The sequence below is a fragment of the Carlito syrichta genome, unplaced genomic scaffold, assembly GCF_000164805.1.
Source record: "Carlito syrichta isolate Samal-C Ts95f unplaced genomic scaffold, Tarsius_syrichta-2.0.1 Scaffold142889, whole genome shotgun sequence".
In the NCBI taxonomy this organism is placed as follows: domain Eukaryota; kingdom Metazoa; phylum Chordata; class Mammalia; order Primates; family Tarsiidae; genus Carlito; species Carlito syrichta.
Window position 1 is genome coordinate 102,817 of NW_007086985.1, and position 16,528 is coordinate 119,344.

Sequence of the window (16,528 nt, forward strand, 5' to 3'; positions counted from 1 at the left end):
TCGTGAGTGGGATTAATGCTGTATAAAGAGGTGAGTTCAGGCCCCCCTTTTCTTCTTTACCCTCCCACCACTTGTGGACATGGCATTCTTCCCCTTTGGAGGATACAGATCTTGGACTTCCCAGCCTCCGTAACTGTAAGAAAATAAATGTCTCTTCTTTATAAGTCTCAGTGTCAGGCATTCTGTTATAGAAGCACAAACAAACTAAGGCAATAGCTAACAATCTACTCAAGATTGGCATCTGAAGTGGAGGGCAGTCTTGTAGTACTGAGCCTTAGACTTGTGAGATCTGATGCTATCTCCAGGCAGACAGTGTCAGATTGGTATCCACTGAAAAACTGCTTAATGCAGTGTAAGAGTAGGAAAAACTCTGTTTTCTCCTGTTTCTTACAAAGTTCTTTATACATCCTAAATATGAGCTCTATATCAAATGTATGTATTGTAGATATTTTCTCCAAGTCTGTGGCTTACCTTTTTTACTGTTTTAGTCATATCTTTTGATGAGAAGATTTTAATTTGCTTACAATTCATTTTAGTAATCTCTTTTGGTTAGTGCTTTTTTTTTCTTCACTGGATTGAGCCTTTTGAGTCCAGGTTGAAGACATCTTTGCATATCCAAGATCATGTAGATATTCTCCTATGTTTTCTTCTAGAAATTTTTCATATTTTATCTTTTACATTTAGATTTATGATTATTTCAAATTAATTTTCATGTATGATGTAAGTTAAGAGTCAAGGTTCATTTTCATTATTGATAAGACTATTTTTTACCTTTTTGTTTTCAGATCATTGGCTGAATTAGACTCACCTTATATTTATTAGATCATATATTATGCATGATCTATTATTTTTTGAGATGTTATGTGTGTGTGTATGTGCATGTGTGCACACATGTGTGTGTGTGTTTTGGAGTTATGGAATATATAAAAGGATTTGCTACATAATTATATTGCAAGAAGGCGAGTTTTGGGTTCCTAGTGAGCCTCTCCCCTACTAGTAGTGGACATAGTGCCCAATGGGTGGCTTTTACCCCTTATCTTCCCTCCCCCCTCCTTCCTTTAGCAGCGCCCAGCTTCTGTTGTTCCAATCTTTGGGACCACATGCCCAGTGTTCAATTCCCATTTATGAGTGAGAACATGCAGTATCCAATTTTTTGTTTTTGTGATAGTTCACTTAGAATGATGGTCTTCAGCTGCATCTATGTTGCTGCAAAGGACATGATTTTGTTCTTTATGGTTGTATAGTATTCCATCATGTATATGTACCACATTTTCTTTATCCAGTTCATTTTCAATGGACATCTGGGTTGGTTTCATGTTTTTGCTCTTATGAATAATATTGCAATAAACATACATATGCATGTGTCTTTTTGGTAGAGCGATTTATGTTCTTCTAGGTATTCCCAGGAGTGGCATTGCTGTGTTGAATGGTAGCTCAGTGTTTAGTTCTTTCAGAAATTGTCATGTTGCTTTCCACAAATGTTGAACTAGCTTACATTCCCACCAATAGTGTAGGAGTATTCCTTTTTCTCTGCAGCCTTGCTAACATCTGTTATATTTTTGACCTTTTTATGATAGATATTCTGTTTGGTGTGAGGTGGTATCTCATTATAGTTTTATTTTGCATTTCTCTGATAATTAGTGAGGCTGAGCATTTTTTCATGTTTGTTGGCTTCTTGAATGTCTTTCTTTGAGAATTGTCTGTTCATGTCCTTTGCCCACTTTTTAATGGGGTTATTTTATTTTAATTTTTTCCTGTTAATTTGTTTTCATTTCTTATAGATCCTAGATATTAGTACTTTGTCATATGCATAGCTTGCAAATATTTTTTCCCATTCCGTGGGTTGTCTCTTCACTCTCTTGATGGTTTCATTTGGTGTGTAAAAACTAAAAACTTTTTAACAATAAGATCTTACCTGTCAATTTTCAATTTTGCTGCATTTGCTTTTGAGCACTTGGCCATGAATTCATTGCCTAGGCTAATGTCTAGGACAGTGTTCCCTAAGTTTTCTTCTAAGATTCTTGTAGTTTGAGGTTTCACATTTAAATCCTTAATCCATTTTGAGTTAATTTTTGTATATGGTGATAGGTAGGAGTTCAGTTTCATTCCTCTGCATATGGTTAGACAGTTTTCCTTTTCCTGATGTTTGTTTTTGTCAGCTTTGTTGAAGATGAGTTGTTTGAAGTTCTGTGGTTTTATTTCTGGCTTCTCTGTTCTGTTCCATTGGTCTATGTGTCTATTTTTGTGCCAGTACCGTGATGTCTTGGTTACTGTATCCTTGTAGTAAAGTTTGGAGTCTGGGAGTGTGATGCCTCCACTTTTGTTCTTTTTGCTGAGGATTGTGTTAGCTATTCAGGTTCTTTTTTTGCTTCCATATGAAGTTTAGTATTGTCTTTTCTAGGTCTGTGAAGTATGATGCTGGTAGTTTGATAGGAATTGCATTGAATCTGTAGATTACCTCGGGTAGAATGGACATCTGGACAATATTGATTCTTCCTATCCATGAACATGGGATGTTCTTTCATTTATTTGTGTCATCTGATTTCTTTGATTTGTTTTATAGTTCTCTTTGTGAAAATCTTTCACCTCTGTGGTTAGATGAATGCAAAGGTATTTTATTTTATTTTATTTTATTTTTGTGGCTATTGTGAATGGGATTGTGTTTTGATTTGGTTCTCAGCCTGCTTGTTGTTGATGTATAGAAATGCAACTGGTTTTTGCACATTGACTTTGTATCCCAAGACTTTACCAAAGTTGTTTATCAGTGCAAGGAGGTTTTTGACAGACTCTAGGATTTTCTAGGTATAGCATCATATAATTTGAAGAGGAGTAATTTAATTTCTTCTTTTCCTATTTGGATACCCCTAATTTCTTTCTCCTTCCTGATTGCTCTGGCTAGGACTTCCAGTACTATGTTAAATAGGAGGGTGAGAGCGGACATCTTTGTCTTGTTCCAGTTCTTAGGAGAATGCATCCAACTTCTGCTCATTAATTATGTGTTGGCTGCAGGTTCATCATAAATGACTCTTATTACTTTGAGAGATGTTTCTTTGATACCTAGGTATTTGAGGTTTTTTATCAAGAAGGGATGTTGAATTTTATCAAATGCTTTTTCTGCATCTATTGATATAATCATATAGTTCTTGATTTTAAACCTGTTTATGCTGGATTACATCTATTGATTTGCATATACTGAACCAGCCTTGCATCCTAGGAATGAAGCCCACCTGGTCATGATGGATAATCCTTGCAATGTGCTGTTGGATGCAATTTTCTAGAATCATGTTCAGAATTTTTGCATCTATGTTCATCAGGGAATTCACCTGATGCTTTCTTTCCTTGTCGGGTCTTTGCTATTTTGGGGTATCAAGATAATATTGGTTTCATAGAATGAGCTAGGGAGTATTCCTTCTCTATTGCTTGGAATACTTTTAGTAGGATTAGTATCAGATCTTCCTCATATATATTGTGGAATTCAGTTGAGAAACCATCAGTCCAGGATTTTTTTTTTTTTGGTGGGAAGGTTTTTTGTACTGAGTTGATTTCTTGAATTGTTATTGGTCTGTTTCAGGTTTGAATTTCTTCCTATTTTAATCTTGGGAGGTTGTTTGTTGCCAGGAATTCCTCCATTTCTTCTAGATTTTCTAGTTTACTAGCATACAGATGTTCATAGTATTTACTGATAATCTTTTGTATTTATTCAGGGTAAGTTGCAGCCTCACCTTTTTTGTTGTTGTTTCTAATTGTGTTTATTCAAATTCTCTTTCTCTCTTTCTCCCCCCTCTCTTTTTGTTAATCTGTCCAGGCATCTCTCAATTTTATTTATCCTGTCAAAGAACCAACTTTTCATATTGTTGGTCCTTTGAATTATATTTTTGGTCTCTAATTCACTTAGCTGTTATTTTATTTTGATGATTTCTATTGTTATACTGGCTTTGGTATTGCTTTCCAGCTCCCTCAGGTATGATGTTAGACTGTTTACTTGAGGTCTCTCTATTTTCTTGAAGTGTGTCCAGTGTTATAAACTTCCTTCTCAGCATCACTTTCATGGTATTCCAGAGGTTGCAATATGTTGTGTCTTTGTTTTCATTTATTTCTAGGAATCTTTTTATTTGTCTTGATTTCTGTGTTAATCCAAAAGTCATTCAGAAACATGTTATTTAATTTCCATGTATTTGTGTGTCTTGGAGCGGGGGAGTTCCTGTTGGTGATAATACTTATTTTTATTCCACTGTGGTCTGAGAAAATGTTTGGTATGATTTCAACCTTTTGAAGTTGTTTCATGCTTGACTTTATGTCTGAGTATGGGATCAACTTGGAGTATGTTCCAATCACATGATGTGCTGATGAGAAGAATGTATATTCTGTGGTTGTTGGGTGAAGCATTCTGTAGATGTCTATTAGATCTAATTAGTTGAGTGTTAAGGTTCCATTTTTTTTTTTTTAAATAAGAGTCTCATTCTATCACCCAAACAGTAGTACTGTGGCATGATCATGGCTACTGCACCCTTGACTGCTGGAGCTCAGGTGATCCTTCAACCTCAACCTTACAAGTAGTGGGGGTTACAGGCATGCATCACCATGCCTGGCTATTTTTTTTTAATTGTAGAGACAAGGTCTCACAATGTTGCCGAGTCTGGTCTTGAAGTCCTGGGCTCAGGCAATTCTCTCCTCGGCCTCCCAAAGTGCTGGGATTACAGGCATGAGCTACCACACCTGGCCAAGTTTCTGAATTTCCTTGTTCGTTTTTTGCCTCAGTGATCTGTCTAGATCTGTTAGTGGGGTATTAAAATCACTGACTATAGTTGTATGGTCATCTATGTCCTCTCTTAGTTTAATTAGCAATTGTTTCATAAATCTGGGTGCTCCTATGTTGGATGCATAAGCATTTCTGGTGAATTGAGCCTTGTATCATTAGGCAGTGCCCTTCACTGCCTTTTTTTTTTTTAACTTTTATTGGTCTAAAGTCTATTTCATATGGTAAAAGAATAGTTAGCCCTTCTCTTTTTTTTTTCCATTAGCCTGGAAGATCTTTTGACAGGCCTTTACCTTGAGCCTGTTGACATCGTTTGCAGTGAGATGGGTTTCCTGAAGGTAGCAGAAGGATATATAATGCTTCTTTATCCAGTCTGCCACTTTATGCCTTTTGAGTGGCTTGTCCAGTCCATTCACATTTAAGTTAATTATTGCTATGTGGAGTTTATTCCTGTCATATTGCTATCAAGAGGCTGCTTTGCTTCATAACTCCGGATTTCCCTACTTGCTTCACATGGAGCAATAGCACAATGATGCAGCATTCTCCTCATGAGCGCTGGTGCCCAGCAAACTGCAGATCCAGAGCCAGGACCCTGGATTCTGCCAGCCTTGAGCCCAGAGTATGTGGGGCCCTGTCCGTCTCCCTTGGCTTGACCTGTGCAATCTTTCCGGGACAGCCGAGACTTCTACTGGGACACTTGTGCCAACCCCTTCGGCAGCTGAGCCTAGAAGCCTCCAGATTCAGTCACTTTCCTGTCCAGGGGAGCTGCTCCAGGCAAGAGGCAGTACCCTCAGCTCTGCAGCCAGACAACGCTCAGGCACTCACAGGAGACACAGGAAAGGCAGAGACTGCCATCCCCCACCAGAAGCCTAACCAACACGTGTCTCAACAGCCTTCCTCCCTCAACTCATCCTACTCTAGGAACAGATGACTGCAGCCCAACACCTCTGATGGTGGAGATCCTCCCCAGCGTTGACCTCCCTGTGCTCCTGGTGGCCACCACCCCATACCTTGTTTGTTGGTTGTGGTGGATCCATGGCCAAGGGGTGGCTGGAGCCTCCATGGCACCCAGGAGCCCAGCAAGTTCTTTGCCAAGGGTGGCACTTGTGCAAAACGGCAGTGTTTGCTCCAGTGCCAAGGGAGACCTTGAGCCTTTTGGCTTGGTCCTGGGATGCACAATTCTGTGTTTTCACAAGTGTTTTTGGCTCAGCTTTGGGGAAGGATTGTGGGCAGGGGTACGTGTCTGTGTGTGTGCCTGGGAGTCCATGGTGGGCAAGGCATGGAGTTGCCAAAGATGCATGGGCTATGGGTGGCTTCACAGGGCTGGGCTGTGCGCACAGTGGTAGGGAGTGCTTTCCATGTACCAGCACCACCCAGAGAATCATGGCCAGTCTTCAAACCTGCCCACACGCTGGGGGCCCATAGAGAAGATTTGGCACTCATGGGCTTAGCAGGGTAGCCCCCAGAGCCCCCATTTAGCCCCGGAGATGCTTGTGCTTCCATTGGCCGGGCACATCTTTTCTGGGAGCCCATCGTAGGTAGCTGCCCTTTCCTAGGCCCCTGGGCCTGCCTCCAACCCGTCCCTGACTTCATTTATTCCACAGGCCTCCCTGACCCTGCTCCAATCACACCTACCAGCCCAGGGAGCCAAAGCTAGTCCCAGCAAGCATCTCATCCGCCTTTGCCCACTCTCTGCAACCCAAGCTGGCGGACTGAACAGAGAAGACATTGGAGGCCAGGACATGGAAAAATGGCCACCCTCCCTGCAGGAAAGTGAGCACTTAGTGCTTGCCAATCCTGGCCTGGACCTGCTTCCTTCTCATCCTTCCTACCTCAGGCACTACCCTTCTCTACGGAAGAAAGGAACTGGAATAGAAGAACCTCCTCATCAGGCTGCTGAAAGGGTGCTCTGACTTCGAAAATAAGCCTGGCCATCTGTTCATCTCTGTAGAGCAACCTTTTCTCATTTTGCACCTTCTGAATTCGAATACACCTCTGACCCCACAGTCTCTGCCTTCTTTGAGCCAAGAGTCGGAACTGGCTACTAGTGCCTGTGGCCATTTTCTCCGTGTTGAGAAATAGGAAGTATTGACCAGACTCGGTGGCTCAGTCTGTAATCCCAGCATTTTGGAAGGCCCAGGCATGTGGATTGCCTGAGCCTGTGGGTTTGAGACCAGCCTGGGCAACTTGGCGAGACTTCATCTCTACAATAAATAAAAAAAAAAAATTAGCCGGGTGTGGTGGCGCACCTGTAGTTCCAGTTACTTGGAAGGTTGAGGTGGAAGGATCGCCGGAGCCCAGCAGGTCGATGCTGGTGTGGTTGTTAGTGTGCCACTGCACTCCAGCCTGGGAGGCAGAGTGAGACTCCAACTCAAAAAAATAATAGGAAGTATTGACAAGAAAGCTTAGAGACATAGCATGACTTGCCATGCTTTTTCCACTTCACATCTTCTAGCTATATCATGACATTGCGGCTATTTAGTTTTCTCAAGTCTCTTGTCTATCAGGTTTGGAACCTGCAGGTTGATTTTTAAAAGGAATAATTTTATCTTCATTTCATTTAACAAGGCCAATCACGTGACTGGGATTTGAGACTATGTATTTTCAATTTTCTTCCATTATACATTTTGCAGTTCTTAGTTTTGGCTGCCATCATGCAGAACTAGTGGGAATGTTAGCATGTGTTGTGTAGTGGGAAGACAGAGAGGCCATGACACCAAGGCTTATTATAGGAAGTGGTAATTTTATTTATGCTGGTGGACTCCGCGGGCTAATGCTCCCAGGCTGGCGAGCTAATGCTCCCAGGCTGAGCACTCCAGAAAGGGAGGAGAGGGGTCTTATACCTTTGTTTAGGTAAGGGAGGGGGGTCATGTTGAGTGATTACACATTTTCTTTGGAATTCACGAGGTTGTACTTAACAAAATCAGATTTTTGAAGAACAAATGGTTTCCAGGAAATGCAGGGTGAGTAGGGACTGTAAACTGATAAAGAGGGGATTTGGGTAAGTTTGTGATGTAGTCACTCTTTTGCATTTCCTTGAAAGCAGTCTTTGGCTATTTGGCTTTTTCAAACAAAATGGTCTGGCGGGTTTTCAGAGCTTACCGATTGACTTTCAAAAGGAATACCTTTAACTGCTACCAGCCCCCTTTCTGCCATATTAGTGTATGGACATGGGTGTATTTGGGGAGTTGCAGCTAATGTTGTCAGTAGTCAGTAGTTAAATCTTGGTTTTCAAGATGGGCACATTGTAAATTTCATAACAGCTTTCTCTAAGTGCATCACTGTACCAAATTCAGTACCTCTTGTAGTTAATAAAATATGTATTTCCCCATAATGTGAAGACAATTGTTGTAATCACTACAAGATACCTTTTGAGTTTACGTGGCTAAATAAAAATCCAATTGTCCAGGCTCGGTGGCTCAGCCCGTAATCCCGCTCTTTGGGAAGCTGATGTGAGTGGATTGCCTGAGCCCGCGGATTCGAGACCCGCCCGGGCAACTTGGTGAGACCTCATCTCTACAATAAATCAAAAAATCAGCCAGGCGTGGTAGCGCATGCCTGTAATTCTGGCTACTCGGAAGGCTGAGGCGGAAGGATCGCCGGAGCCCAGCAGGTTGAGGACACTGCACTCCAGTCTGGATGACAGAGTGAGATTCCAACTCAAAAAAAAAAAAAAAAAAATCCAATTGTTCTAAAAAAAAAAAAAAAAAGAGGCTGCCTTGTATTCTAGGTTTTGTGGATCATTTCTGTGGTCTGTAAACTCTGTGCTTACCTATGTTTTTGTCATGGGTGGAACCGTTCTTTCAGTTCTATGCTCAGATCTTTCTTAAGTATCTCCTGAAGGTCAGGAGGTGATATATTCTCTTAGGTACTGGATGTCTGGGAAGGATTTTAATTTTCTCTCACTAATGAAGTTTAGCTTGGTGAGGTAGGAAATTCTCAGCTGGAATTGCTTTTCTTTAAGGATGTTAAAGATGGGACCCCAGTCCCTTCTGGCTTGTAAGCTTTCTACTGAGAGGTTTGTTGCATTTCTGATGGGTCTTCCTTGGTAGGTGATCTGTCCCTTCTCTTTAGCTGCCTTAGAATTTTTTCTTTCATACTCACCTTGATGAGCCAGATTATTATGTACCTTGGGGATTGTCTTCTAATGTAATACTTCACAGGAGTTCTTTAAATCTCTTGTGTCTGCATGGCTTCTTCTCAAGCCAGATAGGGAAGTATTCTTAGATGGCATCTTGGAAAGCTGTTCCAGGGTGTTCTCAGTTACCCCTTCTTTCAGAGATGTCAACCAGTTATAAATTTGTTCTCTTTACATAATCCTAGACATCTCATAGACTTTGCTTATTCTTCCTAAGTCTTTTTCCTTGTTTTTATCAGACTGGGTTAGCTCAATAATTTGATCCTTAGGCTCTGAGAGTGTTTCCTCTGCCTGGCCGATCCTGCTATTAAGGCTTGCTGTTGGGTTTTGAAATTCTAGGAGAAAATTCTTCATTTCCAAAAGTTCTGCTTGGTTCTTAGAATTTCCAGGTCTGCTTTCATTTCCTATACTATTTTTGTGGCCTGGATGATTTGAGTGTCCACCTTCTCATGGATCTTATTGAGTATATTTCCCACCCATAGTCTGAATTCTGTGTCTGTCATTGGAGCCAGGTCATTCTGGATAGGTTCCATTGCTTGGGATCTAGAAGTCCCTTTGTGGGTGTCCATTTTTTAAGGCTTTGGGAACTCCCTGTAATTTTTTGCTGGTTCTTCCTTATCTGTGAGGGCAGGCTCTTGTCTTTTTATTTATTTTATTTGTTTATTTGCTACCATTAGGGTGGCAGAATGGTTTTTTAGTTTGTTTGTTTACTTGTTTTAACCTGACCCCTCTCCTCTGGTACACCTGTAGGAGGGGCAGAGGTGCTGAACAGGGGGGAAACCGTCTGGAATTACTTCACTGGTGCAGTCTGGCAGGGGAGAGGCAAGTCCTTTCTTCCAACTTAAAGGCTTTCCCCTTTCTGTGGGACAAGCGCCAGAGGCCCTGGCTGTTCAAGAGCTTTGGTGGCCCTCTCCCCAGCCTGCATGTCTGGTCAGTAGGATTGGCAGGTGTCAAGGAGGTGCCCTGTGGCTCTACTCTGACACAGGTGTTCTTGGGGACATGGAGGAAGAAGGGAAGCAGCTGTCTTGTCAGCGGGGAGTTGGTATTTCTCCTTCAGTCTGAAAATGGGTGGGGCCGCCACTCCCCCATGCTGCACTGCCTCCTGTTTCCTTCCCTGCTCCATGAGAGGAGCTATCACAGCAATGATGGCTCTGGTAGAGGGGAGCACCACGTGGCACAGACCACCCCTTCAGGATGTTTCCTGCAGAGCTTCTCTGTGGGGGAGTTGACAGCCACCTGCGCTGGGACTCACCGGGAACTGGGGTTCCCTGGCCTCATGTGGATGTCACCAGTGCCTTTGTCCCAGTTCAGGGCAGTTCTCTGTGCCTGGCCAGCGCAGGAAGTGTTCCAGGGGAGGCCTGGGCTGTCTCTCTCTTGGCTGGGACTGCAGAGGATTGTGTGAGGTGTGTGGGACCAAAAAAACCACAAAACTGTTGTGTTGCAGGAAAACAGAGAGGCCATGACACAGAGGCTATCTTAGGAAGTAGCAGTTTATCAGTGCTGGCATGACTCAACGGGCTAATGCGCCAAGACAGCCCCCTGGAGAGAGAGGAGAGGGGTTTTATCTGTTAGTTTAGGTAAGGGAGGGGGTTGGGTTATATGGCTATACATTTTTCTTTGGAATTTGCAAGGTTTTACTTAGCAAAACCGATTTTCAAAGAACAAATGGTCTCCAGGATATGCATAACAAGCAGGGCTTATAAACCAATAACTTTACAAAGACAGGATTTGGGTTAAGGTTGTGAATTGGTTACTATCTTGCATTTCCAAGACTGTGTGAGGTGTGGGACAAACCCCCTCCCCCCCAAAAAACAGCTGTTGTGATTGCAGGGAAACAGAGAGTCTCGCCTTGTGGCTATTTAGTTTTCTCAAGCCTCATATCTATCAGGTTTGGAGCCTACAGGTCGATTTTTAAAAGGAATAATTTTATCTGTTTTTAGCCCCTCTCTGTCACAGTTGCTTTTACTCAGGCCAATGCTCAAAGCCTGGGACTGCTCCTCCATTTAGGTTTCTTTGTTGAGAACAGGAATCATATGATGCCTTCAGCCATCTAGGCCCTCCATAAGACTACTTTTTTTCTCATTTAATAGTAGCCATGTCTTTCCGCTGTAACATAAAGCAGTATTATGCTACTTAGCAGGCCACATCACCCCAGCCTAATAATTGGAGTCCATATCCTAGAAAGGATTAGCCCCATTCAATCTTTTTTTGGTTTATTTATTTGTCTATTCTATGCATTGTGAACATCTCTACATATGCACACATTTTTCTATTTACATTCCATCCACCCTGGGGGCTTTGAGTAGACAGGCCTGGCCTATCACATCAGCACATTGTAACTTTTCGATATGTTCTCCATTTCACGTCTTCTTTGGTCACTTAAAACTCTGGGGACTAATCACTACGAAAAAGGAGCACTTTATGTGTACATCCAGGTTCTAGGTCCCACCCAGGCTCCAAGAGTTTGCACACAGACTAGTGCGTAGCCGGTTTGTTGTCCATCTCCATTGAGTTTCTACTCTCTATGCTGACAGATCCACGAGGACACATACCACATGCAAAAGAACCTGCAGGAGCGAGTGCAAAACTGCAACAGGATCAGGGCAGGCCAAGGCTCCATATACCTTCAGAAGGTACAGCACCATCAGCTGGAGCAGAAGCTGAAGCAAGCAGAGGCCTGGTGGCTGCAGCTAGGAAAGTTTGCTCGCCTGGTTGACTACATGATTTGTCAGAGCCTCGTTTCTATCTTGGAAGAGGAGATAACCTCTTTTGTGGCCAACATCCTGCAAGTGAGGTGGCGGGTGGGTGGTATGTGTGGAGGTGGGTAGGCAGTCAAGGGCCAGATGGTGGGATATGTATATTGACATCTAACTCCTTAACCTTTTCTGACCCTTCTTTTACAGACCCCAAGGCAGGAACCTTTTCTCTCATCACACGTGGTATTTGATGATTGTGGCCAATTATCTCATATGCCCTGTATTGAAAATATGATCCAGATTCTAACTGGAGGCCTACAGTCTGTCAAGGCCTCTGCCCTGCAGGTATTCTGGATTGAGTTGAGGGCTGGCTGTGGGAATTCCCAGTTTCTGTCCTCTTTGTAAACCAAAGCTCTCAGCCTGTTTAAATCCCTCATTGTTTTCTAATTTCTGACCCTTCTCTGTATGTTGGCATGAAGGTGATACAGTCTGCAGAAATGAAGACCTCTTGGGATTCCCTGCATTCTGAAGGTATTTAAGAAGACCTAAACAGAGAGTAGGAAGGCTGAAGTAGGGGCAGGGTACTTGTAGAATGCAAATGACATGGGAACCGGGCCAGACTCTCGGCTCAGGCTACCAGAGTTAGGCCTTGGGTGTGACTGGAACAGCTCTAACATGGGTATTGCACATTCGATTAGGATTAGGAAGGTGAGGGGGTGATTTGCTCACTTATTCATGTGCTTACGCATATGTGCATGCACTAAGAGAATGTATGAAAGAGTGAATGCATTGTCCTTCCCCTGGTGCATCCAAAACTCTGTGAGGTTTTTCTCCAGTGCCATAATTGCACTTTATTTACTGTTGTGTTTGATTACTTGTACTTGTTCGAAGAACTCTTCTTGCTCAATGTTTACTTTATTTCACATAGTTCTTTGTCATTTCATATAGGTTAATTCATTTATGTTATTGAGATATTTATGGTTATCAGTTACCATGTGTTCTCAATCTTCAAACTTATTAATCATCAGGGAGGAAATACATCTTACATCCCCCTTATTTAGAATACTAATGCCATCCCAAATAAAATCACTAAATTTACTCAGTCACATCTGACATGTCAATGCTTTTCAATTTTCCTATTTAACTGGTTTGTATTCATTAAGATAATTTAAAGACACAAAGTTAATTTTAGTAAATAAGGGGCAAGGAGGAAAAAGATTTACCGAAAGGAGCCTGTGTCTTTATAAATTCCACCATTTGGGGCACATTTTTTCCCCAAATGAATTTAGGTAAATCAAGAGACTATTGATATTTGTTTTACATGGTACAGTGGAAAGAAGAAAGGTTTTGGAGTCAGAATCATTAGTTTACTAATATACAAAGTGGGAATAACAAAAATACCTACCATGAAGGATTGTTTGAAGATTAAAAGAGGTAATGTGTCTAGTATAGTGTTCAGTATGTAGTCATACAGAAAGGTTGGCCCTAAAGAAGAACCAGCAGTTTTGTTTTCTTGCAGGCCCCTTATAAAACCCCAGTCAAGGCTTATCAGCTTTGAGAAGCAGTGTAGGGAGTTTAAACTGTTGTTGCCTGGCCTTGAGATGCAGATGTCAGTACTGTTGGGGGCTGCTGGTCCCATGGCCTTGAAGTGCAGATGTCTGCACTAAACCAGTCTCTCTCAGGATGTAGTTAATTATTTGTCTCTGAATGCAGTCTTAGGAAAGCAAACACTGACAGTGGGTACCAGGACGTTATCAGTCACATAGCTTTGTGATGGGTCTCAGGAAAGCAGATATTGGCAGTAAAGCAATTAGTACAATTAGTAACAGGACACTTTTAGAGCATAGTGTTAGCTTTTTGGGCCTTTGCAAATCTGTGCTCTATTTGCGAGGTTTAACTACAACCTCCTCTCCCATCCCCCTACAAACCCTATCACATACATGTTACTGAAAGCATTTTCTTACTATTATTAGTATTAAAGATTTAGATAAATCAGACATTTCACAATATTTTCTCATTATATGCTATACTAATTCATATTATAAATATGCTGTAATATTTTTTTGAATGATGAAAAAGGCAAAAAAAATGTATTGTAAATTCTAGCAAAACTAAAAAAATTCACCTGCCATGTCTTAGGTTGTCTCCTCTACTTTTAAACGAGCAGCATTGCCTGATGTGTTTGGGGGTAAAATGTCATGATGCTTGTATTTTACCTTCAAATGGTTTAGGGAAAGAAAATATAGAAAGAAAAATAATGCAGTGTGGCAAAATGTTAATAGTTGTTGAATCTAAGTGGATGGATAAGAGTATTCATAGTACCATTCTTTAAACTTTTCTACAAAATCTGAAGAAAAAAGGATCTACATGGAAAATTCGGGTTTCTTTCTTTTTTTTTTTGAGTTGGAGTCCCACTCTGTCACCCAGGCTGGAGTGCAGTGGCACTCATGGCCACCGCAGCTTCTACTTGCTGGGCTCAGGCGATCCTTCCGCCTCAGCCTTCCAAGTTGCTGGAACTACAGGTGTGTGCTACCATGCCTGGCTTATTTTTTGATTTATCATAGAGATGAAGTCTCACCAAGTTGCCCAGGCTGGTCTTGAACCCCTTAGCTCAGGTAATCCTCTCGTCTTGGCCTCCCAAAGTGCTGGGATTACAGGCTTGAGCCACCACGACTGGCCTTCAGGTTACTATCATGGAGGGATCAGAATCGGAGTTCTGATTTAAGATTTTCCTTAAGTTCTTTGAGAAAAATGGTGTAAATATAGCAGTTGAAACACTACTAGGTAGTCTTTAAGAAATATACATCCAACTGAGAAATCTTTTACTTAAATGAGGCAAAATTTGTATGGCATTTTAACTAAATTACAAAATGATTTAATACCTCTACGTATACACAGAAATACGAAAAATCAACCCCTTTACAATAGAAACACGTGCACTTACTAGATTCTCATCACTAAAAGAATACTCAGTGTATTAGAAATACAGTGGTTGTAACATATCCTTCAGTCTTTATTTCATCCTTCAGTCTTAAGCTTCATTCTCCAACATTTTCCAGAGAATATTTTACAACCAAAAGAGAGTATTAATATTACTATCTGATGTCCTTACACTCTTATCCAAAATTTTCTGCAGTTCAAAATTGACAAAATACAATCAAATGATCACTTTTCTCATCTGCCAGATGTCAAGTTCAAAAACTATTACTTTAAAGTTCTTATATTAATTTTAATATGACAATATCCTACTAAGATTAGAATATCTTTTTTGATATTTGTGGTTAGATCAGAATATCTTGACAGTATTTGTGGTAAGATAAACTTGTTACACTGAAAAGAGACACAAAATTGCTTTTTATATAACCTTTTGATGTACATTTTGTTGGGATGATGTTGAATTTAGCTTAGAGATAGGGTGCAAAGAATGAAGACTGTGATTACTGTGTTTTTTGCCAGGGGGCTGCACATTTCAAGATGGGTCTCTTCCAAGTGTGAGGCGTAAGCAGTAGGACCATAAAGAGGAAATATAAAGGGAAGCAGTGTGGCAGTGAGTGGATTTACAGATGAGAGGGAAGGAAAGATTTTTTTCTTGCTACTCCATGAGAAAGAAACCTTGAAGAGATGAAGAGGTTGTATAAATATGTTTGACAAGAAGCTTTGCTCTGTGTGAAATGTCTGAGCCACTCATTCAAGGAAGCCTATGATAAAGATCTATATGACTTAGGCCTTTCAAAGTTGGATTGATATTTTGAAATGCATCTCCATGTTGACTTATGTCTTATATATATATATTTTTTAATAAGTGACAGATAACTTTTTTCATTTAGTTGATATCAAATTCCTTTTTTTGTTTTTTTAGTTTGAGTCTCGCTCTGTTGCCTAGACTGGAGTACGGTAGCACAATCACTGCTCACTGCAACCTCCAATTTCTAGGCTCAAGCAATCCTGGCGCCTCAGCTTTCCAAGTAGTTGGAACTACAGGCAGGCGCTATCACACCTGGCTAATTTTTAAGATTTTTTTGTACAAGGTCTCCCTATGTTGCCCAGACTGGTCTCAAACTCCTGGACTCAAACAGTCCTCACACACCTTTCTTTCTAAAGAGCTGGTATTACAGGCATGAGCCACCACACCCAGTGGGACTGTTTTCTTAAATTAAGTTTTTTTTTTAGTATTTATTCTCTTGTCTTGCTTTATTTCTTCAGGAAATCCTATTACTTATATGTTAGATTCTTCTCAACTATCATAAACATTTGTCCCTTTCTCTCAAAATCTTTTTTTAAAAAACTATACTTCTTTCTTAGTTGTATAATTATCCTTATTTTTACCTTCTATTTCTTTTCAGAAATTATTTAATTTATTTGTTTTTATCTTCCTTTTTAGTTAAGTTTCCATTCTGAAATGATTTTTTTAAAATTTCTAATTCCTTAGTTCTATCACAAAATTTTTAAGTTTTTCTAATTGTGATATGTGTTGTTCTCTCACGAATTATATCATTTTCCTAGTGTGTTTAGCTTGTTTTGAAATGGGCTATAGTTTTGATCTGTCACTTGGCATGCTTTCACTGTCTCTAGGGATGTTATTCTACTCCTTACTCTCTTTTTTTTCTTATAATAGCTTTGTATGGGGTTTGATGTGGATACTTTTCTGTTGCTCATGTTGGAAAAATTGGCTTTTCTTGACCTTAAAAGGAGACTTGGTTCGGAATAGTTCTCCACCCTCTCAGTTTCTGTTTCTGTTGTTTTTCTGTAGTGTGGAAAAAAAAAAAAAGATTGTTTTCTGAGATTCTCTGGTTTCTGTTTCCCTCTCCCATTTTTATCTGGACCTTTCATTTTTTTCTATTGCTTTCATCCGCTCAGTTTTTATTCTGCTCCTAGCATTTTCTTTCCTTTTTTTTTTTTGAGTTGGAGTCTCACTCTGTTGCCCAGACTAGAGTGCAG

At 40.8% G+C, this 16,528-nt stretch overlaps 1 protein-coding gene across 1 annotated transcript in view; it reads left to right on the top strand.

The window, feature by feature from the left end:
- Positions 1 to 16,528, top strand: part of DNHD1 (dynein heavy chain domain 1) — a 99,469-nt gene that overhangs the window by 29,789 nt on the left and 53,152 nt on the right. The window contains 3 exon segments of the mRNA XM_021708537.1: positions 11,429 to 11,683; positions 11,798 to 11,935; positions 12,070 to 12,121. Coding sequence (XP_021564212.1) covers positions 11,429 to 11,683; positions 11,798 to 11,935; positions 12,070 to 12,121 — 445 coding nt within the window.